The sequence below is a fragment of the Haliotis rubra genome, unplaced genomic scaffold, assembly GCF_003918875.1.
Source record: "Haliotis rubra isolate DU_JTF1 unplaced genomic scaffold, ASM391887v1 Scf108, whole genome shotgun sequence".
Taxonomy (NCBI): domain Eukaryota; kingdom Metazoa; phylum Mollusca; class Gastropoda; order Lepetellida; family Haliotidae; genus Haliotis; species Haliotis rubra.
In genome coordinates this window covers 1,662,716-1,684,005 of record NW_025764981.1, presented here as the reverse complement: position 1 = coordinate 1,684,005, position 21,290 = coordinate 1,662,716, and the positions used below count along the sequence as shown (strand labels likewise).

General features: G+C 42.2%; 2 protein-coding genes across 2 annotated transcripts; both read left to right on the top strand.

Annotated features, from left to right (window-relative positions):
* Positions 1 to 481: 481 nt before the first annotated feature.
* LOC124281517 lies at positions 482 to 6,881 on the top strand. Its single transcript, XM_046717502.1, has 5 exons — positions 482 to 710; positions 2,689 to 2,839; positions 3,231 to 3,294; positions 4,838 to 5,068; positions 5,556 to 6,881. The coding sequence occupies exons 1-5, from the start codon at positions 577 to 579 to the stop codon at positions 5,804 to 5,806; spliced, it is 831 nt and encodes a 276-aa protein (XP_046573458.1). The 5' UTR covers positions 482 to 576; the 3' UTR covers positions 5,807 to 6,881.
* Positions 6,882 to 13,671: 6,790 nt separating this feature from the next.
* LOC124281754 (carbonic anhydrase 2-like) lies at positions 13,672 to 16,422 on the top strand. The gene is made up of 5 exons (XM_046717731.1): positions 13,672 to 13,677; positions 13,767 to 13,864; positions 14,242 to 14,312; positions 14,962 to 15,113; positions 15,817 to 16,422. Exons 1-5 carry the CDS (start codon positions 13,672 to 13,674, stop codon positions 15,943 to 15,945), a joined length of 456 nt encoding a protein of 151 aa, XP_046573687.1. The 3' UTR covers positions 15,946 to 16,422.
* The last annotated feature ends 4,868 nt before the right edge of the window (positions 16,423 to 21,290 follow it).

Here is a 21,290-nt window from a genome sequence, read left to right as displayed (position 1 = left end):
TAAAAAATCACCATCAAATACCTTTCTTTTTTTCTTTCTTTTTAAATTTTTTTAGCAACCATAACAGACAAGGGTCGATACTATCTTATTTCGAAGCAGTGATAAACAAGATGTATTTCGTTAACTGGGTACGATTTGACGTGACAATGACAGGGTTGGCCGAACTGAATTCTGGGAAAGAGATGACTGTTTTACCGTTGCGGTGAAATGTAAACATTCGAACATATGCAAAATGGAATATCTTTACGGTGAGTACTCATTCAGTGGCCCAATGGGAATTGTTAAAGAAAAATGAAAGAGAGTTGAAAAAGTGTCGACCAAAAAGATACATTGTCGCAAGATGTGTTCTGGGGAAAAAGCTATTTCGTCAGAGTAGTTTCGAATGCTGACCCGAGGTTTTGTTTTCCATATCCCATGGCATTGTTCGAGGCTATTGCGACGTCATTGCATTATGACGTCATTTGTTATGTATGACGTCACATTGTGTCACTTCGCCTCCTGCAACGTTATGTCGAGGAAGAATGTCGATACTCACCATAAACTTAATCGTTGTGAACACCGAGTATAGTGAGAGTGATGGATGTTGCTGTAGGCCACAGCCATGAGTCGGAATGTAGTAACATGTCATTCCATGACGCTAGAGATGTCATACTTCAGTCGTCAGTCAGAGACAGCGACGGCGGAAGCTACAACGACTACGATGAAAGCTGGTAAGGAGGAAGGAACTTTTATGAACTGTCGTTCTAGTTTTTTCTTGGGTTAACTTGTCAAACTGACACAATTTGCTTAGTAACGTAAATCTCTCGGAAAGTTTAAATTAAACTCTTTTCATAGCAGTCTATAAAATGATTCCCCTTTTTGGTGATATGGAGGGCCTGATATCTATTATATTCTAAATATATTTTCTCTTTATTTTATGTCATTGTTGTAACAAGATATCTATTTGATTATTTATGGTGATGTATGTCAGTATGGTGTTTTTCTGTAGATGGTGCAGTAAGCAACATGTGTTTTTCCCTATCCAAATTAACCAGCGAATGTCTTCTATATGCCAGAATATAGTACAAAATATGGAAATATTGTAGAAGTAGTCGGGGAATGGTAGTGTAGCGTAGTGGTTAAAGCTACGGGTAAACTGCACTTTACGGGTCCCCGGAAGTTTAAGCTACAGACATGCGCAGAAGCCATATTTAAATCGAAGCGAGCACTAACTCTTACGACTATACTGACCGAAGACCATTCTCAAAACGTTCGTATCCCTAAGAATTCTTAACTTTGATCGTAGCCAATGTGTTAAGAATGGGCTTAATAAGTTTGTTGGGCTACGAACGTTTCGAGAATAGCTGGCGAGGGTTCAATCAAAACAGACAATACAACTTAGCATATCTACACTGCACTGTACTGGGTAACCGTTTTGCCTTACTAAAAATAGGTACTGCCATCATATGTGATTTCTGCACAACATGACACCTGAATCAATCATCATACTTGCCTCCTACATCAATCATCATACCTGCCTCCTACATTTCTTTCCTTCATTTACAAAGCCCGTGACAAATCAACTAAATAATCGGTAAGACTACAGAATACCGGATACCTTCCGCCATCTTTGAAAGCACGCGAGTTTACTTAGGGTTAGGGAAATGTTTAGGTTTAGGGTTAGGTTTAGGATTAGGGTCAGCGTTGGGGTTCGGGTGACGTGACACTAAACAATATGGCTGGTAGGTATCCAGTATTCTGTAGGTGTACCTCTCTTTTGATTGTATACTGAAAGTCGACATTGCTTCATTCTCTAACCAGCAAGGAACATTATACAGCTTCATGTTTTTATTGCGGAAAACTGTTGTGGGAGGCTCTTTAAAAACCTCATTATTGGATCATGAGTAGAGAACACATGCTCGCAAAGATACAGTCTCACTTCACAAACGTTGACAAACGCATAGTAATCGCAGAGTTCTATGGGACTGGTCGGTTGGTCAGAGCCAGTTAGGGGGGTTACTACAAATATGTGGTCCCAAGGCGAGAGTCAAGAAAAATAGTTTACATATTCATGAGCGTCGAGACAAAAATCATTATTTTAGAACACAATGTGAAGTGCTTTTGTATGTTGTATTGTCAAGGAGGGATGTGAACATATACCTTGATATTAAGCTGGTAATCAAGTGACAAGTCACAAGGGAGGGCCATCGTTGTCTGTACGTTTTAGATCCAAACCTCTGATCCTACCTACCTACCCCTGTAATACATGGCCGGTCCTTAACCTCCAGGTACCCGTTATAATTGGTCTTCAGTAACCCATGCTTGTCGTATGAGGTGACTAACGGGATCGGGTGGTCAGGCTTGCTGACTTGGTTGACACATGTCATCGTATCCCAGTTGCGTAGATCGATGATCATGCTGTTGATCACTGGATTGTCCGGTCCAGACTCGATTATTTGCAGATCGCCATATAGCTGGAATATTGCTGAGTGCGGCGTTAAATAAAAAACCAAGCAACTTCAACCTCCTGCAGTTTCTTTTCTGATGCACATTTCTAGAAGGTTTGAAAAGTAGACACTGCTATGTGTTGTCCAAAACTCTAACACCGAATCGCATTATCTATGTTGTGAAGTATGATTTTTAAGTGCACATAGCTACATACCGGGGGTCTTTATTTCACGGCTAATACTGACGATCACGTTGTACCAGGGGAGACTACTCTGACGACTCACGCGGGAAACCCTCCCGACCTCTCCCCAGGCCAAACCCCGTGGTGTTGCTGGTGTTGTTGATGGTGCCGTACGTGGTGTTGTTCTACCACGCTCTGCACGTTGAGGTAGATGTCAACTACGTGCTATGGGTATGTATATGAAATGTATATTGTTATGTCCTTTCAGGACAAAGCAGTTATAAATATAATTTTGATTGTTGTTGTTGCCCGCGCACGCACACGCGCACGCACATGAAAGCATCGTGCGATATGGGTTCCGCTTCACAAAGCTATTCTAAATCCTCTACTTAAACATAGACTTACCACAGTTTTGGTTGTACTTCGTGTTTAGGAAAGAAATACAGAGTTATTCTCCCTTTGCTTAAAGTAGAGGCGGAGACTTTTATGAAAACATTTTAGAGTTATCCGCCTTTTGCTTTAGACCGAGACTGGCACTATCCAAGTAACTACCATTTTATGATAGTGGAGATAAAGAATATATGTGAATCATGACGTCACTGATGACATTTCATGGTTGCAGGACGTTGCTGTCAGCGCCGCCTACATGACGATGTTTGTCCTCAGTCTCCTGAGTGCTGCTAAATGTGAGTCATTAGTGTAACCTGCAGCATATGTTATATCCCGCTGGGTTATAACATGTTATATATACACTGGACAATACTCTGCGTCACCTGTTACTTCACGTCATAAACTGGACGTACTTCTATAAGGACACATTAGATTTGTTCGTCACACTCAGCAATACCCCAGCTATTTGAAAGCGGCTTGTAAACGACCTAGTCTGAATTAGGCAATCCAGTGATTGACATCATGAGCATCGATCTTGATACGATGACCGCATCAGCCAAGTCCACGTGCCTGCCCACTCGATCCCGTTATGATTACGTGTTACTTTCTGGGGCACATGAAATCAGTTATGCACCGAACAACGCTCAACATGAATAAAGCTCTATTGCTGCAGTATTTTGGCCAAAACTGGTAAAAAAAACAGTCTTAGCAACCTCATGTAATTTAGGAAAACAATGCCCCGTATTATAATAACGTCAGACCGCGAGAATAATACTGAAATTTGAACATAAAAACATATTATAGTTTGACCGAAAATTGAAGTCATCCAGCCAGATACCAATTGGCAGTTTTATATTGAGGTAAAATAACGCCTGTGAAAACTACGTTGGAGATTCTTTCCCCGCTAACTTGCACCCTTCACTGTGTAACATGGCTGGTAATAAGGTCAGTGTGCAGGTCGGTGCTCCTACTGTCAACCACTGGTTTGCCTGGTGCAGACTCGATCATTTTCAACTCGTTATGTTAATTCGGGATATTGCTGTCTTGGTCATAAACATAAATCATCATTCACATATTAATATAAAGCACATTTTACAAATGTGTATTGACTACTACTGTTTCACAAAGCGACCTTGGGCTTTCTTTCTGGACTAGCGTAACTCCCATACTTTAACACTGAACTACAACATTCGTCGATCTGTGGAACGGGTTCCAAGCAATCTTAGTACTAGTAATAGATGGTATTTATTTCCTTGAGATCACTTTGTGGAAAACCCGTGAAGATCCGGGTTAGAATTGGTCTTCAGAAACCCATGCCTGTCGTGAGAGGCGACTAACGGGATCGGGTGGTCAGGCTCGCTGACTTGGTTGACACATGTCATCGTATCCCAATTGCGAAGATCGATGCACAGGCTTTTGATCACTGGGTTGTTTGGTCCAGACTGGACTATTTACAGACCGCCGCAATATAGCTGGAATATTGTTGAGTGCGGCGTAAAACAACACACAAACAAAACACTTTGTGGAACGAGGCCCTGAGCGCTGAGACTGTCGGGCTCGTAACTCCAAAACTTACAGTCAAGCCGACGCTTAATAATTTTAATAGCAGTCTACAATTTTAGGATTACCCTACATTTCCAGTCAACTATGAATACATTTCCAATGGAGATATTCCATTTCGCAAGAATATGACAACAATTGGCGTATGTATGATCTGAAACAGCAAGTTATTTGAGTAAGTTACTTCAGAGTAAACATCACATCAGCAATGATGCTGTTATACCGCGATATCAAGTCATAATAACGTGTTGTTTGTGACTCTCCTCTATATACCGCTAGTGTACTACCACCGCCAACGGCTGTTGGAGTGGACGGTGCGGCTGCTGTACTACGCCAACGACGGGCCGTTGCCCGGGTTCCCCCTTGACAACACCCAGCGCTGCATAGGCGTCCAGACCCACAACACCGACTTCAACCACCAGACAGACACCGTCAGAAACAACCACGCTGTCGAGACAAGGAGGATGCGTCGTCACATACTTCAGTTGAGAAAGAAATATAGTTCTAGAGGTGAGGGGTTTAAGTTAGGGCTGTTTGCTTGTTTGTTTAACGTTTGTTTAAGTTCCAGTCATATGACGGTGACTGAACGAGACAATCCAGTGATTGGCATTCTGAGCAACGGACCACGCCGCCGGGTCACGGTGACACACGATCAACAAAACCCATTTTTGTGTTTTTGTTTGTGTTCGTTTGTATTCCAATATTCCAGCAATATGGCGACAGTCTGTAAATAAAAGAGTCTGGACCAAACAATCCAGTGATAAAAAGCATGGGTATCGATCTTTTACATCAAAACTGCTCGCCTAAAACGCACCCAGTGCACCCACTGGTCGTGTCGCGTGAATACACCCGGAGATGGGTATGAGTGCACGTGCAATGCGAGGTAGTTTCGAAGCACATGTTAGTTCCACTGCGCAACACGAATTGAGACTAATTCCTTCTTACTAGATGTGTTTCTTTGTTAAATAAACTCAAAGTATTCTTTGTTGGTTCCCAGTGAAGAAGCTGAAGGACTTTGCCAAGGAACGGAACATGATCTTGTCGCGGCTGCAGCTGAAGTTCCCTGAAGTTGAGCACGAGAAGGAGACTCTAGTCGCTGAAAGGGACGCCATTGAGAAACAGCTAGAAGAGGAGAAACGACGGAACAAAGAGCTGATTGGTCGGTTCCAAAGGATCAACCAACAGTTCGGCAGACTCGGACATGCGCAATACCCACCTCCGCTAATGTCGCTGGACTGTTACAAATAAGGAACGTTTCAGTTTTATAGCGATGTCAATAAAAAAGTAAAACAATGACATGAAAACAAACGAAATATGTTTCAGTCGGAACGCACAATGACTGAACTTACACCGATGTTCTTAATACACTGAAGGGCAAAATAAGCTCCCCACTAATTTTGAATGTCAGTGAAAGAAACTCAAAGGCAAAAATAGTTGTGAAACCAGTGTATAAAAATATTTAATGTTTCATAATATGATAATATCTAGACATTAAACCAAAGAAGCTATGAAAATATATGAAATAAAGATTGAACTCAGATGGGGTCGATCAAAAGGTTTAGAAATAACAAATTTTGTAGAGGTCCAAATGTTCTTCCGTTAAGGATTTTCTATTGCCAAATATCGCGTGTGTCTTCCTTGCAAAAAGCCATGCATTGTTCCAGTTGATTTCTGGAGGGAATTCATGTGGGTGTTGACTGTTTCTAAGTTGTCTGCCCACGTGTCCTCACAAGTATTCAGTTGGGGAACATTCCGACCATTGCAGAACCCGAACATTGTGGTTGCCAAGGTAACCCTGAGTAATTCGTATGTCACCTGGCATAGTCCCGCTGTAGGATGGTTACCTGTAACTGTGGACGTAAGAATGGTAATATCGCTGTTTGAAGCACTTGTCTCAGAACCTTTGTGCGATTAGGTTGCCGTTTATGATCACGAGGCGTGTTTTCTGAGCACCGTAAATTACCCCCATATCATAACACCACCTCGTCCATGTGGGTCGTACTCTTGGGCGGACACAGGTGCCAGTCGTACCTTCTGTAGACACGGATTCTTCCATTAGCATGGTGGACGTCGCGTGGATGACTGTAGATTGGCTGATACGGTGTCTAGCTGCCGTTGCTGCTGTTGACGTCAAGCACCTGTTCAGTCAGCCTGTTGCGAAGGTGTGTGGTACGGATGTGGCGGTCTTCTGTTCTAGGGCTGTCGTGAGTTCTTTCTGTCAACTAGCAAGAGTGCACATACCGTGCGTCTGGAACTGCCGACGGTTCCTGCAATATCGGTCTGTAACGTTCCCATTCTCGCCATACCAGTGGCTCTGTCTCGCTCTTTCAAAGATAAGCGTGGCATATTTTGGTGTGCTTTAGTATTTAGTAAAACTCACCGTGTTTGGTTCAACATTTTCCTCGTGCATTATGTGTAAGGTCTGAAAAACACGTTTTACCACTTGTTTAGGAATGCAAATGCACGACCTTTTCGCAGTATTGTTAGACAGCGTTGTAGTGTTTGGGCAAATGATTTCAGATTGGAAACATTAAAAACATTCACCAGGATTCGAAACAATTATTTTCTTTAAAGTGGGAAGGTTTGTTTTGCACGTCAGTATATGTTAAGAAGATGACGTCGTATTTACATGTCTCCCAGGCGAATCACATCAATGACCATGTCCTTTAATGAGTTATTTTAGAATATATAGGTTGAGTCGTGACTAACTCACTGTTAACAATAATGTGTCCAGTTTCCTCTGTCAACACTGTTTCTAACTAATGTGTTTTGTCAACTTGAAGGGGCCGTGAAAAATTGCCTAAATCTACTTCTCCACAATTACCAGCTTGTGTTAAACAGAATAAAAGATTTCAGACGCCAGTGTCTACTGCAGAGAAATGACAATGGCCTTGAATTTATCAGATTCGTTGCTGCTTCAATTTTTTCTATTCACGGCACCTCTCCTTACGTATTTAATTTTAACCCATATGCAATAAAACACAAAGGTAATGTAAAGTTTCCGCACCCTCATAAGATTTGAATTCTATTGTGACGTAGAGTCCGAATGACGCCACAATTTAAACGACGTCATAGCTGAATATTGTTGCGGTCATTGACCGTTTGTAATTCATTCATTCATTCAATCGTTGACTATTATAACGGTAATGCTATTTTTGAGGGCATTATCATTTGCAGAAGCCCGAGGTCTTCCATTAACTGCCCGACGAAGGAGGGCAGTTGACAAAAGACAGAGGGCATCTGCAAATGCTAATGCCCTCAAAAATAGCATTACCGTTATTATTGCTAAAATTCATGGAATTTGTGTTGAAAAGAAAAATGGAAACAATGAAGGAATTTGACTGTCAGTTTACTCAAAACCAACTTCTGAGGGGGTTGACTGCCCGAATGCAATTACGTCATCGAACAATTCAAGTGACGTCACAACAGAAAGTGACGATATTCGACCTTGGCCTTTGACAAGACCATAGCTTGCAACATGTCAAACTATGTCAGTGTTCGGTTTTGGTCCAACAACAACGTTAATAGTGCAATTGTTGAGGTTAGCACCAACAAGAAAGCCAATATTACCGCTATTTAAAGCGGGAATTCGGGTTCCTTTGAATTGTTTGACCCAGAATATCTGCCAGTCCAAAGCCAATGTCGAATGAACCGTAAGCCCACGCACCCACTATGACGTCACTTGACAACAGAACTGATAGTGGCCCGTCGTGAAGGTTGAGCGGTCCAATATCATTTGCAGCAGCCCGCAAATTTCTGATAATGGGAGGGCCGTTTCATGATAATTCCATGTATTTTAGCTATAATCTCTGCTTATCCGCAGAGGAAAAAGCTCATGTCCATTCCATCCCATTAACACCAAATCTCAGTTTAGTGCTAGCAAGAACTAAGAGCTGATTTTAACAAGATTTGAGTCCGGTTTTCAACCACATCTTGTTTGTCGGCGTCCTTTCTGATAAACACACGGGGCCCTGTTGTTTTCTTACACGCCTAGAAGTATTGTTAGGGTAAGACTTTAACGCTTCACGACATTCAGTCGTTTTATGATTACCGAAAAAGCAACATCAAGGTCTTATGATGCGCAGATTTGTTCAGTCGGGAGGCAACATTATGAGTGAGTGAGTTTAGTTTTACGCCACTTTTAGCAATATTCCAGCAATATCACGGCGGGGACACCAGAAATGGGCTTCACATACAACCTTATGACATATAGTGAGTGGCAGATCACCAGTCTACGTAAGACAAGGTATGCAGAGTGTCAGCGTCAGGTTGTCAGCAGATGATGCAGTTATGACCTCAGCCAGATAAACGTTTGTGGACATGGTTCCTCATAGCCTTTGTTTCCTTGAACCTTGATAGGTACGTCAAATGCATTACATTTCGTCAAGAAAATGCGTCATTAATTTAAAAAGCTATCCAGGAAATGTGAAGTTAGTATATACATACGTCAGTTATGTTTTTTCCTTGTTATTCATTTATCAAATATTTGGGTTTTTGAGAACGTGTCACGAGGTTTGATGTGAGCATTCAATCAAACCGATTGACGGCAGTTGTATCACGAGACAGACCATTGGATAATCAGGCATCATTAAAACATCGGTCGTTATGTCATCAGAGACTGGTCTTTATGTCATCAGAGATTGGTCATTATGTCAGAGACTGGTCATTATGTCATCAGAGAAAGGGTCATTATGTCATCAGAAACTCAATATGGCATCAGTGACTGGTCATTATGTCACCAGAGACTGGCCATTATGTCACCAGGGACTGGTCACTATGTCACCAGAGACTGGTCAATATGTCACCAGAGACTGGTCAATATGTCACCAGAGACTGGTCACTATGTCACCAGAGACTGGTCACTATGTCACCAGAGACTGGTCAATATGTCACCAGAGACTGGTCAATATGTCACCAGAGACTGGTCATTATGTCACCAGAGACTGGTCACTATGTCACCAGAGACTGGTCAATATGTCACCAGAGACTGGTCATTATGTCACCAGAGACTGGTCACTATGTCACCAGAGACTGGTCATTATGTCACCAGAGACTGGTCACTATGTCACCAGAGACTGTTCATTATGTCAACAGAGACTGGCCATTATGTCACCAGAGACTGGTCACTATGTCACCAGAGACTGGTTATTCTATCAGAGACTGTTCACTATGTCAACAGAGACTGGTTATTCTATCAGAGACTGGTAAATATTTCTTTGGAGACCAGTCATGTCATCTGAGAGCGGTCGTTTTGTTGACGTGGAAACCTTCCGCTGTCAACATTTTAGGACACAATCTGTTCGACTTGTTACTGATGGTCCACATGCAAATAGACTCGTATAGATCCGGGTAACAACTTGTCTTCAGCAGCCTATGTTTGTCGTAAGAGGCGATTAAAGGGATCGAGTGGTCCCAACTGTGTAGATCGGTGCTGATGTCAATCACTGGATTGTCTGGTACAGACTCCGTTATCTACAGACCGCCGTCATATTCATGTAGCTGGAAAATTGCTGAGCGCAGCGTTAAACAACAAACAAACAAACAAACCAAACTCACATGCAAATATATGTACTCTATAGACAACTAATATAAACCCAATACCGCGGCCCTTTATTCATGAATAGGAAAATACATTATTTCGTGTCGAAAATATGACGAACATCGCTGGGGGGTTGATTTATCAAAAAAACACGTTCATCCCCGAGAGGGCTTAATAACACCGTTTAGGTATATTTTTCATTTCACTGGATGAGACAAATATGTTATTTTAAAGGACAAATCTTTATCAAAGATCACGTCATATACATGTATGTTTTTAGTTTCAGTTTAACTCCTCAATCCATTTGTCCGTCACTGACAGGTGTAGATTTCCCTGGAGTGACAGTTGAGGGGAACATAGATATATAGTCCTTTGTGTCTATATACGCACCTATGTGTTACATTATTGAAAAAATACATATGATCTATCAGATCTAACATGTCTCGGAGGTGGGATGTCTTCTCGAAGAACCTTTCAGCAATCAATATAATTTTTTTCATGATGGTTAAATTTGTGACGTGACACTTGTCAAAAGAACGTACAGGAAGCGTATACGTTCCGTCACAGATGCCGGGGGGCACGTCTCAGATGTATATATAGGTGACCCTCCTCACGAAGTCTCAACCATTCTCCAACCAGTGAGACGCAGGAAACATATCAAAATGTCGCATCATACAATTTTGTCATTTGGCTATTTATGTTGTTTCATTTGTCAGTGTTTTGCTGCGAGTTTGAATTCCGACTCCAAACCTCACTTTAGTTATAACCCCAGCGACCAATACGGTAAGTAACACTGTAGGCTAATATTGTTTTACGCCACACTAGTTTTGTTACATTGGCTGGGAGGTGAGTTTTGTTTCTGTGTGTGTTTGTTGTTCAACGCCCCACTCAGCAATATTCCAGCTATATGACGGCGGTATGAAATAATCGAATCTGAACCAGACAATCCAGTGATGACATCATGAGCATCGATTTACTCAACTGGGATACGATGACATGTGTCAACCAAGTCAGCGAGCCTGACCACCCGATCCCGTTATTCGCCTCCTGCGGCGAGTTAATTACGATACGGTGAATGTTACCAGCTTGAAATAGATGCATAGAAGTTTCATTCTTATGACGAACACCTGGTATCATCACTGATTTTTCATTGATCCATCGTATAATTATCACGGCTATTCTGCTTTTTTGCACCAGGTGGGATCCATTTGGGGATAGTTGAGACTGATTATGTCTGTCCTGAACGCTTAACGGTTCAGAAATTAGATGTGCTTGTCTGACTACTTCGTTCACTCGTAACGAGAATTCTTTAACGATACTTATTAAAGTTTATTTGTGCCCAAGCCATACTTTCATTTGAAAAATTGCAATAAGTAATTTGGTTACATAAAATTCATGACTATTTACAGGTCCCGACAACTGGTATCAGATCTGGCCTGAGTGCGCTGGAGACCAACAGTCCCCGATAAACATCGACACCACACGAACGTTCCTGAATGACACCATGGCAATACATTATGAATGTTTCAATCGGACAATTCCCGGGCTTCTCACAAACAACGGTAAGGCGATACTTTCTTCATCCTCGTGGCATAGGGGTAAATTTGTAACTAGTCGTTAGATATCACACTGTCCTATTCTTTTTCGTGTATATCAGGCAGTTCATGGGACGTATGTGTCGTAGATGAATGGGAGATATATGTGATATAATACTAGTAAGATGTGATGAAAACAGATATCAGTGATATATATACTATTGTGGTTAAACCTTAGCTCGTCAACGCGACAACCCATGTTCGATTCCTCACAAGGATACAGACCGCCTCCGTGGTGTAGTGGTTAGAGCGTCCGCCCGGAGAGCGGAAGGTCGCGGGGTCGATCCCCGACCGCGTCATACCAAAAGACGTTAAAATATGGTACTTGTTGGTCCCTGCCTGGCGCTCGGCATTAATGGGTACAACAAGGACTGGTCGGCTCGGAGTCAGTATAATGTGTCTAAGTGGGGTATTCATGCTTCACTGCGGCATGGTATCTCAGTGGGCTAGCACTATAAAACCAGCTTAAGTCTGGGCTAGTTCAAGCAGCCGCACATACACACGCATGCACGTCGTCATATGAGCGAAATATTCTCAAGCACGACGTAAAACCCAATTTCACCTCACCTCACCTCACCTCACAAGGATACAATGTTTGAAACTCAGTGTTTGTGACCCATCGCCTTGGAATGAACTGCCCCGCGCTTTAAAACTGTCTCCACCTTTTGCTGCGTTCAAATCACAGCTTAAAACGCATATCTTTTCACAACACTATTAACTCTTCTCAAACATTATAATTTTGTACGTTACAGCTTTGAGCACCCACTTAGTAGTTGGATTTAGCGCTATATAAATTTTCAGTATCATTGTTACCTCCCCTCCAGCTTCCCTGATGTTGCTAGAATATTGTTGGTCACAACAAAAATGTAAGATCGATTATTGATCGGGCGATCAGTTACAGTGAGTGTATGACGGTATACTCTGACGACGTGGACAGCGCTCGTGCTTTCAACCCTGGATTATCTGGTCCAAAATAGAATATACACAGGCTGTCTTTATATAGTAGGGATAGCGCTGTGGCGTGCAACATTTGCACATAAATCTATTTCGCGAAAATGTCAGATTGGAAGCGTATTGCATTGTGTGGGTATTCTCATTCAGGTCACGTGCCAGTGTTTTCGTTTGAGAATCAGAAGAGGCCGGTACTGATGGGAGTCCCTCATCACGAACAAGACAGATACCTACTGGAACAAATACACCTTCACTTCCAGAAGGACAGTAGGACTGGGTCCGAGCACACGATAGACGAAGAGTACTACTCGGGAGAGGTATGTGTGTAGGAATCTGCGCCCACCCTTCGTGGTGACACGTGATCTTGTATACAGTGCACGGCAGTCATCATTTAAAGGCTGCTGGCGGGGAGTAGGTGGATGGGTGGCCGTATTCGGCAGCTCGACTCCTGAGAGTTTCCGGTCCTGCCTTTTACTGAAGCAGATATAAACTTAAACATCTCACCAAAGAAGTTTTGTTTGAGCAGAAAAGTTTGATTAAAAATAGCTCAATTACACTTATTTTGATTACACTTGTCTTGAAAAATAGCTCAGTTACATTTATCTTCATTAAATGTTACTCGGAAATAATTACAGCATCCGCCATTCGCCACATAAGTGGTTTCGGATGATTAGGAGGAACGCTTGGTGATATGTATTTTATTAAAATAATTTTCATATGACGTCAATAGACTTTTGCTCATTTAATAGAAAGTAAACTTTGAATAATTGTTATATGTCAAGCACTTGAATGAGTTTAGTTTTACGCCGCTTTTAGCAATATTCCAGCAATATCACGGCGGGGGACACCAGAATGGGCTTCACACATAGTACCCATGTGGGGGGCGACTTGTATATACCATTAGATGTTCTAACTATTTCTGCCCAATCGGCGATGTAAAAGTGCAGCGCACAATGGCAGGCCATTATTAAGGGACAATCCGTACCAACCTGGAATGACAAACAGAAATATAACAGATGTACGAACACATGAGGGTATACGGTATCTGCTGTTCATCATCTGTAGATATGCTCCAATGATATACTGGGCTAACGAGTGTTTATTTAATGTAATTTTCTTTCAGTTTCACCTTGTCCACTACAACTATAAATACGGCAACTTCAGCGCTGCTTTGAAACAGCCGGATGGTCTCGCCGTTGTGGCTGTCCTGTTAAAGGTAAGGTGCCGCCATAACATGCACTAAAATTGAATCTGATGCATTTTCACTTTTCAGGGGGGTACACAAAGTACCAGAGAGTATGGGTTCGAATCCCGGAAGAGACTCAACCTAACAAAAATGCTAGAATCTGTACTTTACTGAGAAAGTGAAATTAGTTTTTTTAATACATACTCTTAAAAAAAATAACGCATTACTAGATTAATGGACATGCTGAATTATGACATAAAACGTAATCTGGGTTTAGAACAGAGGGTCTCTGAAGTCAGGCAGATTTCTGAATTTGTGACAAAAATATAAAATTTACTTGCCGTGGGTTAACTAACTACAGGTATTATATACTGGTTGTATGATAAGTATTTAAGTAAATCTGTGTTTGCAGGACCTGGGTCGTCCTTCCCCTTATGCATGTCGAAGAGCTGTTGGTGGAGACAGAAGAAACGAAAACTGTCCGTAAGTGCCATGAGTGATCGTTATGGCGGCGGGGCGGTGGGGTAGCCTAGTGGTTAAAGCGTTGGCTCGTCACGCCGAAGACCCGGGTTCGATTCCCCACATGGGCACAATGTGTTAAGCCCATTTCTGGTGTTCCTCGCCGTGATATTGCTGGAATATTGCTAAAAGCGGCGTAAAACTAAACTCAGTCAGTCAGTCAGTCGTTATGGCGGCCATGTCGGTTTACGTCATGACGTAAAGGGGACCATGTGTTATTCTTTGATGAACAATGCCAATGTTTTAATCTACATTCTTTAATGGCAAATTAGTACTGTAGCGTTGTTTGTAGTCTGGGGATTTATTCCTACTGTGGGGGGGGGTTGAATATGGACCGACATGACATGACATGACATGACATAAAGGAAGACTGTTGGCGCTGGAACTCGCCTGAGGTTAAAGTTTCATACTTTAATGATATGTGTTTATTCCATGTGTTACTGGGGCAGAGGGGTAGCCTAGTGGTTAAAGCGTTCGCCGAAGACCAGGGTTCCGCGATCTCCCAAATGGGTACAATGTGTGAAGCCCATTTCCCCCACTGTGATATTGCTGGAATATTGTTAAAAACGGTGTAAAACCCTACTTACTCACTCACTCACTTCACATATTCCAGATGCCTCGCTCGCTTTGACCATCAACCCCAGTGAGTTCTTGCCCGACCGATGCCACTTCTACACCTATCCGGGTTCCTTGACGACGCCAGGCTGCGACGAGTCCGTCACATGGATCGTGGTGGCAACGCCGATGTCCATTGAAGATGCCGACGTGAGTTGAAACTGAGACCATTTTTTTCCTGTTCACGTGTAATATAAGCACCTTCTTGGTCAAATCCCATCAAAACAATCACAACCATTCTTGAAAACGTAGGTGGTTTGAAACAAGACTTGCTTATCTCCATGGGAACACCACCTGTTTTTTGCAATCCAAAATAAACTCTGCAATAAGTACCTGAAATCAATAACAACACTCTATACTTGTAATTATTATACATATTGTATATATTACTATTGTATTAATATTCACCTGTATTCAGTACTTGTAATTATTATTACATGTTGTATATATACTCATGCCAATAATGGTTGTCACCCCCTTCCCCAGCCCAACCCCCCACACACCTCCTCTCCAATTAAAAAAATTGAAGGGGGTGACAACCATTATTGGCATGAGTATATTACTATTGTATTAATATACACCTGTATTCAGTACTTGTAATTAATATTACATATTGTATATATTACTATTGTATTAATATGCACCTGTATTCAGTATTTGTAATCAATATCTAAAATCGACACCTGTAATATATACTTGCAATAAATACCTGCAATTAGTACCTATGATCAATATCCAAAATCGACACCTGTAATATATACTCAAAATAAATACCTGCAATCAGTACCTGTGATCAACATCCAAATTCGATACCTGTAATCTATACCTGTATATATGCCATACTGGTCCACAGATGGAAAAGTTACGCCAGATGAAGGATATGGACGATAGACCCATCGCCTTAGACGGCAACTGTAGGCCCCGACAACCTCTGGGATGCAGGATGGTGACAGCCAACTTTGCTTCCAAAACTGGCAAATAAATACTGGTCATCCCCAACAAGGCCAGAACACCAGTGGTCAGTTTGGTCATCGAAGGAAAGACCGCACATTCACGGATTGACACGAATGATCGCTTGGTTGCTCACGGAATGACACGAATGATCACAGTTACAGAACGACACGAGTGATCGTTTGGTTAGTCACGGAATGACACGAGTGATCACTTGGTTAGCCTCGGAATGCCACGAGTAATCCCGGTTAGTCACGGAGGCACCCGGATGGCCATGCATTTTGGTTAATGAAGAACACGCGGACATTTCGTTAGTTACGGAAAAACTCGAGTAGCCATTCAGTTAGTCACGGAAAAACCGAGAGGCCAATGGTGTCACCTGAAAGACAAGTGATGATAAAAGATACGGAAGAAAAGTGGTCACGATCCTCGTTCAGGGCCTCCACGAGGTATTTATAATATTTGGCAGAAAACAATCGGATACTTGCAATCTTTTTTGAATAAACAGCTTCATGTTTTCACAAAGAAGTGTTGTTTCTTTGTATTTGTGCAAGATGATACTGTGAATGACAGAGAAACAGCTGACAGGCCCCGGTGACTGCGGGTCAGAAAATCGATAAACTAGGCCCCGGTTTAGTATCAACACCCCGATAAACTAGGCCCCGGTACTATATATATACATAAAGGTTCATCACGGAAATACGGCGACATGATCGAAAACCGGACAATTACGCACACATCAATCAATATATCCTATTTTAAAGGCCTCACCGGGATCAAAAGCTTTTGTCCATATTTCCTATGTGTGTAGGAGGCATATACACGTGCTCTCCGTGGGGGTGCATTTGTTGGAGGTTTTTTAATTGCCAAAGACCGAGTTGCTGTGCCGGAAGTGTACAAAACTAGGTCGTCAGCGCAATCAAATTGGTTAATAAAATGATAACAAATGCGTGCTAAAATGAGAGGAAACTCAAACGTCTATCATCCAAGATGTCACTTTCTGATGTTTTATCTTGGTAAGAATAATTTTAAAAACGAGTACAAATATTTTTTAAAGAAACACATTCATTCAGTGTAATGTGTTAGCCAATCAGATCGCCGGAGGTAGTGAAGTCGAGCTAGTTTGGTATACTTCCGGCACAGCAACTCGGTCTTTGGCAATTAAAAAACCTCCAACAAATGCACCCCAGCGGAGAGCATGTGTATATGCCTCCTACACACATAGGAAATATGGACAAAAGCTTTTGATCCCGGTGAGGCCTTTAAAATAGGATATATTGATTGATGTGTGCGTAATTGTCCGGTTTTCGATCATGTTGCCGTATTTCCGTGATGAACCTTTATGTATTATATAGTAGGGGGTGTTGATACTAAACCGGGGCCTAGTTTATCGATTTTCTGACCCGCAGTGGGGGCCTGTGACAAGCATGGGTTACTGAAGACCACTTCTAAACCGGATCTTCACGGGTCACTAAAGTAAAGAGTGACAGCCTCTCTTGGGTAAGTTTAGTTCTATATGTGTCGAGCGAAATGGGGCGGTTGGGTACTCGATCCCCTCTTAAGACTGACTGAGTTTAGTTTTACGCCGCTTTTAGCAATATTCCAGCAATATCACGTCGGGGGACACCAGAAATGGGTATCACACATTGTGCCCATGTGGGGAATCGAAACCGGGTCTTCGGTGTGAGCCAACGCTTTAACCACTAGGCTAACCCCCACCCCTCTTAAGAAAACCAACTGCACATATTGATGAGGTGAGTTAACATCGCTTATAACAGTATTTCAGTTATATCAGGGCGTCACCTCGTCCACGTCTCGTGTCTTCTGCTACTTTCATTTCACAGGTCCAACTTGCTATGGAGAGTTGCGTCCCTTTGTCATGCAAAGAACCTGTGATTGGTTAAAATTCCGGTTTGACCCAATTACGACAATTTAGGTTTGTCAGCACCAGTGTGCGAAATAGTTTGCAAATTTTGCTAGCCATTAGGGCTAGCTATACCTGAAAGTTACTAGCCCATAAAATAATTCACAAGCCTGAAATTTGAATGTAGACACGGGTTTCATCATTAAGCTGCTGATATGTTGAACATTTTTATTAGGCCATAATATTGCATGATTTAAAAGTGTATCATAACTTAACAAGTCGGAGAGAGTGATATATTTACAAAATGACCCCATGAATAGTCACAAGCCAGTCGGGCCAGTGACTGCGGACATTTACAGTGCCGACTGGATTTTTACTAGCCACTGGCTAGCGGGCCAGTGACTATTTCGAACACTGGTCAGCACCATACCAATGTTCATTACAAACGTCTGAGACTTGGATCTATTTAGGCTCTCCTTCCACACATACAGGAAGGCCATATTGGGAGGGCTCATGGCATTGAGCTGCACATTCCACCTAGCCTCCCCATAATACTCCCATGTCAAGATAGGAATATCATTCACTGCGGAGTTACACGTAGACTAACAACTAGTCTCTGAAATGAACATATTTTACAGAAACAAAAGTTCATATATATATATATATCTACATGTAATGAAAAGGAGCCCTAAGACTTTCTTCATTTTCATACTTGCCACTTTTTCTAGACTTGCATGGGCTTTCTTGGATATATTGAAAAATATTGCTAAAAGCGGCGTAAAACTAAACTCACTCTACGACGTGGCCAAACGTTTTATCGGTTAGCGCACAATTAGGTCAGCTTAAAATGAAAGCCATACAATGATACATAAAACAGTTTTGATATTGCTGCAATATTGATAGAAGAGGGAAAAAACATACTTACTCACTCATCCAAAACATGAAATTTGCATCGCCATTGGCTCTTGCCGTTTTGTGTGGCTACACAACAATGACTGCTCCCAATAGTCTCCAACCAAAGTGTTTGTGTTGTCAACACCCACCTACAAGCTCCACAGCACCGCATGCCTTGCTGTACTTTGACTTTGACAGTGCATCGAGAAACTGATAACATACACTGTTTATCCCATGATCGTGTCTTGTATAGGAAGACAGAAGTCAAGCTAAGCAGGTAACCTTTAACAAACTTATCATAGCAATATCCTGTATCGAAAAGTGTGGAATTTTACGGTACGTACACGGTACAGTGTCAGAAGTAAGTAAGTAAGAAAATGCAGACTAACGGGGATCTGGTTGTCAGACTCGCTGACTTGGTTGACACATGTCATAGTATCCCAGTTGCGTAGATCGATGCTCATGCTGTTAATCACTGGATTGTCTGGTCCTGGTTCGACTATTTACAGACCGCCGCCATATATCTGGAATATTGTGTGTATGAATTGCAGTTGATGGATGAGGTAGGTGCTGACATTCCGCCAGAACAACAATACGATTTCTTTACGCAGGCTGTTACAGGGGCGATCTAAAAAACTACGTCACACAAGTTCGATTATTTGATTACAGCAAACATGTTGCTGTTATTTATGGGCGGTCTTTTGTGTCCAGGGGCGTAGCTACCATCATGACAAAAAGCCCGGGCTTACACATGATTTTGAAAATGAAAGTTTGGCTAGTCCTCAATACTATCTAAATATATGTTAGCTTTGTAACCTATTGGGCTTACACGAAAAAACTGGCTTGCCACGTGCCTGGTGTCAGAATCTATACCGGAATAATCCTCAGATGTTTGATAGCCCTCACTCACTTGGTTTCCTGATATCGATGCAGCGGACGTTTAGTCGACTTTACAACTGTTGCTGTAAAATTCACAGCTGTGCCCACAAAGGGAATGTTTATGAACCAAACTTGTACCATTGATACTTATAACCAAGGTTGATGTGTATTTTTGCAAAAGGTCCAGAGCAACCAACATCCATTGGCTATAAAACATTATACACGTGAAGGCCGTACAAAGAAAACATTAGTCTGTCTCACAGTCCCTGAACCACATTATTGTCCCTACTTCCAAGCCCTCCCTCTAGTGCTAAAGCCGTAAAAAAAGCAAGTCTAGATTTCCTGCAAGAAAACTGAATCTCTGGTCTCCCTGGGGCTCCTTTTCAATTTAAATGGGCTTGTTTGTTACTATCAAAATTATATATATTCAGAGACTAAGCATTAGACTAACAAGACATGTTTATGTCCTTGTCTGTCATACAGACCCAGAAATTCAATAACCTGAATAATTGCATCTGCTTTATCTAAAAGGACAAGATCTGGTGTGTTGGCAAGAATTTTTCACAAGCCTATTCCAAAGAAGTTTAAAAGCATCATTTTCCTGGACATATTCAGGATCTTACCTCGGGGTCAAAGCTTAAGCCACCAGCGTGACGAAGATGCTAATAGACGAAACGAGCCATGTCATCATGTTTTTGTGCCATTGAACATTCCCCACCAATTCATTACACAGTGGACATTTAACAGTAATATTCTCCCTATGAATCCCACTTTGGCGAGACCTGGCAGCAAAAGTATTGTATGATTTAGATAAAAATATGTTGGGGATATATATTTCGCATGAGATAAGTTTCTGTTACTAAATGCCAGTCAACAATACCGCAACATGTCCCTGTTGTTCTAGGACTGGATGTCGAAACTTCAACTAGAGCTTCCTGACTTAATGTAAACGATGGTAGGATTCTCCACACGTCCCTGTGAAACATCATAAATCCGGTGATGGCTTGTTGTACTTGTTCGTGATGTGGCCAAGCTCACTAAAATAAAGTTGGCTGGTTGGTTTGTTGTTTAACGCCACATTCAGCAATATTTCAGCTATATGGCGGCGGTCTGTAAATAATCAAATCTGGACCAGACAATCCAGTGATCAACAACATGAGCATCGATCTACGCGGAACCGATGACATGTGTCAACCAAGTCAGCGAGCCTTACCATACGATCCCCTTTTACGAGACCGCCTCCGTGGTGTAGTGGTTAGAGCGTCCGCCCGGAGAGCGGAAGGTCGCGGGTTCGATCCCCGACCGCGTCAAACCAAAAGACGTTAAAATATGGTACTTGTTGGTCCCTGCTTGGCGCTCGGCATTAATGGGTACAACAAGGACTGGTCGGCTCGGAGTCAGTATAATGTGTCTGAGTGGGGTATTCATGCTTCACTGCGGCATGGTATCTCAGTGGGCTAGCACTATAAAACCAGTTTCAGTCTGGGCTAGTACAAGCAGCCGCACATACACATACACACGCATGCACGTCGTCATATGAGCAAAATATTCTCAAGCACGACGTAAAACCCAATTTCACCTCACCTCACCTTTTACGACAAGCATGGGTTGCTGAAGGCCAATCCTAACCGGATCTTCACGGGTCACTAAAGTAAAGAGTGACAGCCTCTCTGTGGTAACTTTAGCTCTATATATCTCAAGCAATATGGAGCGGTTGAGTAGCCCTGTGGTTAAAGCGT

What these genes read in the sequence shown, in the direction of transcription:
- LOC124281754 (XM_046717731.1), top strand. An exon ending in AGAAGAAACGAAAACTGTCC is followed by an intron (nt 14,313 to 14,961) that starts GTAAGTGCCATG and finishes CACATATTCCAG; the next exon opens with ATGCCTCGCTCGCTTTGACC. An exon ending in TGTCCATTGAAGATGCCGAC is followed by an intron (nt 15,114 to 15,816) that starts GTGAGTTGAAAC and finishes ACTGGTCCACAG; the next exon opens with ATGGAAAAGTTACGCCAGAT.
- LOC124281517 (XM_046717502.1), top strand. Translation starts at nt 577, where the DNA reads ATGGATGTTGCTGTAGGCCACAGCCATGAGTCGGAATGTAGTAACATG. An exon ending in AACGACTACGATGAAAGCTG is followed by an intron (nt 711 to 2,688) that starts GTAAGGAGGAAG and finishes ACGTTGTACCAG; the next exon opens with GGGAGACTACTCTGACGACT. An exon ending in AAAGAAATATAGTTCTAGAG is followed by an intron (nt 5,069 to 5,555) that starts GTGAGGGGTTTA and finishes GTTGGTTCCCAG; the next exon opens with TGAAGAAGCTGAAGGACTTT.